General features: G+C 41.1%; 1 protein-coding gene across 2 annotated transcripts; it reads right to left on the bottom strand.

Annotated features, from left to right (window-relative positions):
- Positions 1-894: 894 nt before the first annotated feature.
- On the bottom strand, positions 895-8006 carry nr2e1 (nuclear receptor subfamily 2, group E, member 1). Of its 2 annotated transcripts, none has more exons than XM_029462914.1 (9): positions 7764-8006; positions 4968-5113; positions 4154-4241; positions 3539-3771; positions 2891-3037; positions 2492-2588; positions 2207-2356; positions 1868-1973; positions 895-1559 (listed from the first exon to the last, which is right to left on the bottom strand). In XM_029462914.1, the coding sequence occupies exons 1-9, from the start codon at positions 7822-7824 to the stop codon at positions 1397-1399; spliced, it is 1191 nt and encodes a 396-aa protein (XP_029318774.1). In that variant the 5' UTR covers positions 7825-8006; the 3' UTR covers positions 895-1396. The 2 variants fall into 2 exon arrangements, with proteins under 2 accessions (XP_029318774.1, XP_029318775.1); XM_029462915.1 differs by having other exon boundaries at positions 3566-3771.
- Positions 8007-8345: the final 339 nt, after the last annotated feature.

Below are 8345 nucleotides of genomic sequence, written 5' to 3'. Positions count from 1 at the left end.
TGATTTTACTTGAAGGGACACATGTTAACCAGATAACTTGTAAGACATAGCGATGTCTTATATATAGTAATGTTAAATGACAAACGCAGTAGTCACTTTGTTTGCCACCCCAAAGCTCGTAAATGTGACATTAATTAAGATTGTTGGGTCATGTAGCAGCAACATGTTAACGTTTGCATCTGACTAGCAGTTTTATTATCTGAGAATGGAGAGATTTTAGCTAAATAGGTTGCATATAAATTATTTTATCAACCAATTTCAAATGAACAATCATAAATTAATGATCCATAAAGTGCTAAAAACACTCAGTCAGAATCATTTCTTAATGCTGAGCAACAATAATTTGAGTTATCCCACAATAAATCATGAGTCTTAAAATGACTTATGCATGTGGTTAAGTCTTTTTAAGAAATATGTATCATTTCTACTTCACGTTGACTACATTTCGATCTAAGAAGAGCGCCACCATTATCGACCGCTAAGTTTCCACTTGGAGTTTTATATCTGGGTTATTTGAAAGCAGTTAAATTCAATGTATTTTATTCTCTTGGTTACAACTCTAAAATAGTTATAACTCCAAATATTTACAACAGATTAAAAACATCACAGGCCACAAAAACATTTCCAAGTGCTGAATATTATTTTATCCAGTGTTAGTGCCTAACTTCACAAAGTCGACCTAAAACAGCCTCAAACAGGACACACCAACACAAACAGGACAGTAACCACTTAAATACAAACACCATCTTCAGATGAATGTAGTTTTACAGTCGAGGCAATGCAAGCATATGCTTTAAAAGTCTTTTCTCCCTAATTCTTCATAGAGTTGGCACCTCTTCTTCGTTGCCCCATGCGTTTGGTTTCAGCACCAGATCGGAGGGACAGCGATTCACATCCCCCAATACGCATGCGTCATCTTTTTTTTTTTTTTTTTTGGTTTCCTCCATTGGGATTGATCACAGCAATAAAAAACTGAATTGGTCGTCAAGCTCATTGGTCTCACAGACACTCGAAAAACTTCTTAATATATAACATTTCTTTGTCAGACGTACTTGGCAGGTGCTCTCCCTCCAGTCTTTAGGCGATATTTAAACACTGCAGGCTGCCTGTGCCCCCACCAGAGACTGCAGTATCACTCAGGTAATTCTAACATGAAAGTTACAGGCTAATACTTAACTAGAGCAACTGTTAACAGGCTACTTGGTGAATTCCGGCTGTGTTGCAGTCTTTGTTTCAAAGGAGCCTAGGCCTAAACAGGCTATTTTAGGACAGCCCAAGAGATTTTGTGCTCAGCAATATTTCAACCCACGGTTACGCCTGCTATGATTTGACATTCTCCCGCCTGCTGGGTGGGTCTCTGGGCCTTCAGGTCAAGTCTTTTCCAGATGGCGAGAATTCATATATCGCTGGACTTGTACATGTCGGAGAGGAGCCGGGTGATGGGCACGTTGCCGATGGTCTTTTTGAAGAACACCTCCTCTATGGTGGACGGGCCCACCGAGCGGAGCGCCGGCAGGAGTAGAAGCAGTTTCCCGAAGCGACACGGCTGAGTCGGGTACCTGAAACACATCACTGGGGTCAAAAACATCCGCGCTCTCTCTCTCTCTCTCGCTCCTTCTCTCCCTCCCTCCCGCTCTCTCCGGTTCTATGTGCAGAGTGTCTGACGCTGCGTAAACAATTAACGCACACCTGTGACACAAATAGCTGCTAATTAAAAACGAGCTGTCGCGTGAGCACAATTACAAGATGATAAAGTGGCGAATTGCCTCATTAACTTTATAATGAACCTGGCTGCTAATGGTTAGCTGCACGAGACGGTTCAACATATGCGTGAAAACAGACAGACAGACAGACAGTTTAATCTTACCTGGTGTGTATGTAACTGTTGAGTGTGAGCTGTGCCTCGTCTTGTAGTGCAGCAATGGCGCTGGCGTTGCGGAAACTTCTTAACTCAGTGTTGCCATGCGTCGGAACTATAAGACAGAGGCGCTGTTTTAACTTTTAAGAAGGTGATGTATGACATTAAACACGACATATTATTAATTACTAAAATAACTTTAGCTTGTGTTCCCCTTCCCTCCCCAGAAATGGGTTCAGGTAGTAGAGAAGCTTCAGGGCACTTTGGTGGAAATAAAATACGTTGAACCCTCGTTAGGATAAATGAGAATACTGTAAAATAGCTACACGTTGAGATAATGGTACTCACCGGCTTTAAACGTCACGATACATTTCAAACAGGCGAACTCTGTTGCATCAAGACGCATATGTCTGAATCTGGTGACCACCTCTTGAAGTGCTTGTATCTCAGAAATGATCTTATTCATCCGCTGAGACTCTGTGTTTTCAGTGTTCATTCCTATAAATAAAAATGAACATATTCTATCATTTTGCAGGATAACACTAGAGCAGTATGCATGCATTTACATATGCAGCCCATGAGGCCTGTTAGTGGCCTGTATTCAGATAAGCTCTCTCTTGCCTTGTTACATACCAGAAACAGCAAGAAGAGTAGAGGAGTCCACAGGAATGGCCCACTGCGCGATGCCCAGAACAAATAATTCCCTCCAAGCGTCCTCCAACAGAATCAGCTGCAAAGAGGAATAGTTTCAGTGTTGAACTGTATCCCCAAAGAAGCAATCATTTATTGTATTTTGAGCAGTTTTGAATCGTATCTAAAAACTCGTGCGTGAAACAGGTTGTATATTGTTTTCCACATTGCGCACAGAAGAGATGTTGTGAATGTACCAGTAACACGATTTTACGTAAAAATATTTTAAACTGAAATTAAATCAAGTTAAACTTATTCAGTTATAGACCAAAGCAGTTTTTTCCGTGCCTGTTGCTCACGTTAAAAGGCCCTGGAGGATAATATTTGGACTCCAACGCGTACCTGGTCAGATAAAGGGAGGGTGGAGAATGCGGGAACACTCTTTGCCCACTTGATGCTCATAAAGAGGAGGCGCGCTGCTGACTCGCACACAGACTCCGTCGCCACCTCGTAGAGGTACATGGGGGTGCCGCTGACTTCATGGGGGTACTGGAGGAAGTGAAAGAGATTATCATCATCACCATCGTGTATCAGTTTATGTTAGAATGAATCACAGTTCACGGATTGGTCAACAACAAAGGTCAAATTCCAAGCCCCAGCACCTGGTTTTTATAATTATTAGTGTTGCTTGTGGTGGATTTTCAGTGAGAAATCTAATAGGCGGATTTGGGGCTCTTACAGGCTGCTAAATCGGGACAAGAATGTCAACTTCTAACCCTTACGGAAAAAAAAACTGTAATCCTATAATAACATTTGGGAAGGCTATAATACACATATCCACGGAATATTAAACTATTCTAGGAATTGTACCCTGTATTCTGATAGTTCTACATTTAAAGAATTACATGAAGGTAAAACTTTAAAGAAAGCACAGGTTGACCAGTACACTCATTACTATCAGGAGGTGGAGAGCTACTTACAAGCCAAGTAGAATGTATAGCTATTAAATTCTACAAGATACATTTAAAAACAAGGTTCCCCAAAGTATACCTTTGGGGTTGGCTGTGCCAGACCCACCATGGCCTGTCTTTCCGGTGTGTTGGCTGCGCTCATCTCCAGGTTGTGAGGCTCCAGTTGCGTGACCGTGGTGAAGAAGGGAGGGCCGGACAGGGAGGATCCCGGGAAATGGGTCGATGATCCGTTCACCTCTTTGTGCCCCCGGAAATAAAGGGCGACCTGTTTGCGGATGGTGGACGTCCTGGGCCCCCTCTCGTGTTGAACGGCTGTGAAACCGGACAGCAGGGACACACAGTGAAGGAATGATCTCTGCACGAGTGAATGGCTTATTTATTTAATTTGTGTATAAGTGACTACAGCTACCAGTTTATTTTATGGAACTAAACTATGAGTGTTCGTAAAATTAAGGAGTCAAATTGTGTTTGTGTGAAATAAAAAACAATTGGTAATCTATTAATGCTCCCTCAAAGTGTAAATAACATCCCCTTTAAAAATCAGTGCATAGAAGGTCATTATCAAACTGTTACTTCTTGTCAGCCTTCATTAACAGCATTAATACACTTTTCCATGCGAGTTGCCCACCTCCAACCCAAACACCACTGCATGACGTGTCATGGCCAAAGTGATAATTAAATTAAGCCCATTTACCGTCTTTATTCATGTTCACTTCGAGACACTTTTTCAAACGGCACGCTCTGCACTGGTTTCTGTGAGTTTTGTCCACGGGACAGCCACCCTGTACATAGAGAGGGAGGGAGAGAGAGAAAGAGAGTTAGGGCCTTCACTTGAATTTCTCTCATCTTTAACGACCAAAGGCGTCTTGCTATTATCTTCCTGGGAGGCCAATCTCCAGGTGAAAGATCGTGCTATTATCGTGTAGTTATCGACCTGCTCCCCTGCGGCTCCTGTGCGGCCTCATCCCGGAGGATAAGTACTCTATCCCGCCCTCTGCTGCCTAAATCCTCGCCTTCGAGTCATCACATTAGATTGGATTACACCTGGTATATTATAGCAGCGCGGTGTTTAGCCCAATACTTAATGGTCCAGGCATGACACAATTAGGCTCATCAAGGGAGACTTAACACAGCGCCAGAAGGGAACAGCCGATAGAATATGCGCATAAAGTGCGCATTCCGTGCGTAAAGCTGGTTATGGATTTATGATGAGGAGTAGGGACGTCGTATACCACTGAGAATACAACTCTCTCTTGGCACAAATACAATAACTGTAACTTTCTTATTAAACATTACTGAGCGAACGTGATAAATTAGTATGCACAAATCACTACAATTTGATACATCTCCAAATTGCTTGATTCTCCCCGAAAATGATGCACAAACAACACGATCAAATATTTGCTAATTTACAGAGTTTGCACCTTTGACACAGGCCCATGTGTAAATGAGGATTAAAGGAGCCAGGACTGATGATATATAATAATAAAATTAGCAGGAGGCCTCACCTGAGAGCCAGATTTACAGACGTAGGTCCTGTTTCTGCGGATGCTCCTCTTGAAGAATCCTGAGCAGCCATCACAGGCGTAAACACCGTAGTGTTTCCCTGAGCTGCGGTCGCCACACACTTTGCATGGGATGTCCAGAATCCGACCTGAGAAAGTCCCACATTTCAATCACATACCATTCATTTTTGTTTTGTTTTAATGATTCCAATATCATGGCAACATTGTGACTCTTGCTGATCGTCAATACTGAACATCTGGATAAACTGCGAGAACAATTTCCAAAGTTGACACAAAACTCGAGAAAGTTGTTGCTTTACTGAGTTCTGTACTTTAGTTAAGTGAGCTCCATAGAGCTGTCAGGTTGGATGCTTAAATTGCCACTGTGGACATACAGTAAATGCCAGAAATGAAGTCGTTTTAGACGTTTTACACTGTGGAGCAATGGACAAATTGTCCTGCTAATGACTTGTTTTTGTCCGACAACCCCACAAGACACATACTGGACAGTGCCCCGCGCCTCGTCCGAGCATGGGAATTCACGGCGCACATTTCAATAATAAAGTCCGGTGGGAAGCGTCATATCTGAGCTCTCTAAGACAATAGCCCGAGGGCACACAATGGAGACATTAGGGGAAAGTGTTAACTTAATGATTTTCCCCCATTGAACCTCGTCTGACTGCCTGCATCTCGACAAGCTGCCAACTCCCCTTCATAATGGGACTCGACAGCTGCTTTATCCCGCAGGTCTATAGGCCCCAGGATTAGGGAGTGACACTGCACCATGAGAATAATGTGCACCAACTCGTTTCACCAACTCAAATGAAGTGTATGTAAATCGACCCCGGTGTAGATGAAAAAATGTGATTTTTTTCTTTTTTTGTGTGAAGATTTTGTATTCAAATCTATTAAAAAGAAGTATATTTGTATGCATATGAGGGAGTCTTTTTTTTCTGGAGGGAAAAGCCGTCTATGTAATTACACTGACGTTTTGCCACCTGCTCATTGATTCACCAGTGACCCGTCAAAAAGGGTAGCATGGGAATAACTACTGAGCAGCAAAAACAATGACTTCAGGAGGAGATTTATAGGTCTTCAATTGCCAGATTATGAAGAATCAGAAGGTCATGTAGGCTATTTAACTGCTGGCCACAGCCGTGTAATTGCTATAAAATAGGAGAGAACCAACTTTGCATGTAGCATTTATGTCTGGGAAGAGTTTCTGTAGAGTTGGCTTGTTAAAAGTTATCACGGGAATAATTTCAAAAATCGACCCTGCAGTATAATAAATTATACCCACATATGTAGTTGTCTATAGGCCTAGTAGAATCTAGATTTTTAAATGAATAATACAAATGTTGGTTATACTCATTGAAGTCAATTACTGATTAACTTAATTTAACAAAATGCTAAGCAAGTCAAGTTCATTTTCGCACTCCCCTAAAAAAAAGAGTTTTGGGCGTACTTAAATTGACGATGAACGAAAGTGCGCAACATTTCAACAACATGAGCCCAAATAAATATATAACTGTAGATTGCTGAGTCAATTAAATAAAATGACGCACAATTTTGTTGTGAAGGGGGGGAAATGTATTTAACTTCCCGCTGTGGGAGTCCAATTCGTCTCCATTGTGTGCAGTAATTGCTTGAAGATATATGGCATATTCTATTAACGTAATCACCATCAAGGCGAAAACCTGCTAAAAGAACTGGAAATAAAGTTTTACTGAGTGCAGGAAATGTTTCTACTGATCAGCCATAATGTGAGTATAAACTTGAATACCACTAGTTGTAATGTTGTAGTGTCCCTTGTTTTGTTTTTGTTTTACTAATTTAAAACATATTAGTTATTATCAGCAATTTATACATTTGAACATCTGAGGATTAAACAACAGAAGCAAAGGTTTGACGTGAATATCGTGTTTGGACAAGACAGACGATACTGGAAGAAACACACAGGCAAATGTCAAATTAATAGAAATGTTCTATCTTTTTGAACACAACAATAATCTATTTAAAGCCTGTATTATAATCTGAATGTGATTTCATTTGGATTCATTATAAGGCCTACAGAGGGACAACTGCAAAGTTTAAGATTTTTCTTTTAATGTCAAACTTTAAACCACAAGAAAATCTTCAATACCACAAGAAAAATACTCAACAATTTCCTTTAAAAGCACCGAACACATTCATGATTAATTAATCATTTAATTGTTGTTCTTTTATAGTAGTACAGAAACGCGCGGACGCAGACATAAAGCCATAAGCGCTGTTTATTAATGTGTCTAAAATAGCAAATCATCAATGCAGTAAGAGAATATTCTCTTATACAAGCTTTAAAATCACACATTTTCCGTCATTAAATATATCGCTGTTTATCGCATTATTACTATTTTATAGTAGTTACTGAAAATGAAATCGCAGGCAACAAGTGGCATCAAGTGGGACTCGAGAGGAATATTCGGAGCATGGATACAGTTTATTATTTATTTACCTTTTTAATCAACTTTACAAAAAATATATTTCTTAAAAGATGTCAGACTGAGGCCGCTTTAATTATCGGACGGTGTGTGTACTCGGGAAAGAAACAGCTATTCCCCACGGATCACTGCTCACATTTCTGTAACACCATGAGGAATGAACTCACTGATTTATTGCAGAGAATCTCTGATAACATGAACTATAAGTAAGTAACCGTGCAGCAGCTTTATGTTCATGTGTTACACTCCATGTGAGAGAAAGGCCCATTATCGAGCACACTCAATATTCTGCAGAAGCTTCAGGAAAGGGAACACTTACTTGATTTGACATTCAGAATATCCAGACAGCCACTTGTTGAGCCGGCGGGTTTGCTCATCATGGATACTCGACTTAATAATAAAGTTGAGAGTGAAAAACGTCCTTTTTCTCGTCTTGTTCTTGCGGACAAAAAACAATCAAATTCGTGAAACCGCAGCACTTTCCTCTGAAGTCTTTGCCTGCGGCGATGAGATCGGAAAGTCAATGTCCCGAGTTGTCCAACTTGACAGAGTAGATCTCCGATCGACGAGCCCAAATTAGGAAACACGATTGAACATTGTATCAGACAATCTTCGCCTTTGATATGCAGGGTCCCCCGTACTGCAGCAACCGGTTAACGGCAGCAGCCCTCCAGCTCTGGGAGCATAAGCCCGTGCATAAAGTTGGGGTTGGAAAAACGCAGCCTGGAGCGCATCTGACGGCGCAAACCCGGAGTAAAAACAGAAGAAAAAATAAATAAATCAAAATTTCGGATATTCTGACAGGTGAAAGCTTGTTAAAACCAGGACACGATGTGACTTAGTGGTGCGAGTTCCTCCAATAAGCCTTGGTAATATTTATGAGAAGTGTCAGGGGGAGGCT

This window comes from Cottoperca gobio, chromosome 24, assembly GCF_900634415.1.
Source record: "Cottoperca gobio chromosome 24, fCotGob3.1, whole genome shotgun sequence".
NCBI lineage: Eukaryota > Metazoa > Chordata > Actinopteri > Perciformes > Bovichtidae > Cottoperca > Cottoperca gobio.
This window is presented reverse-complemented; position numbering and strand designations above follow the sequence as displayed.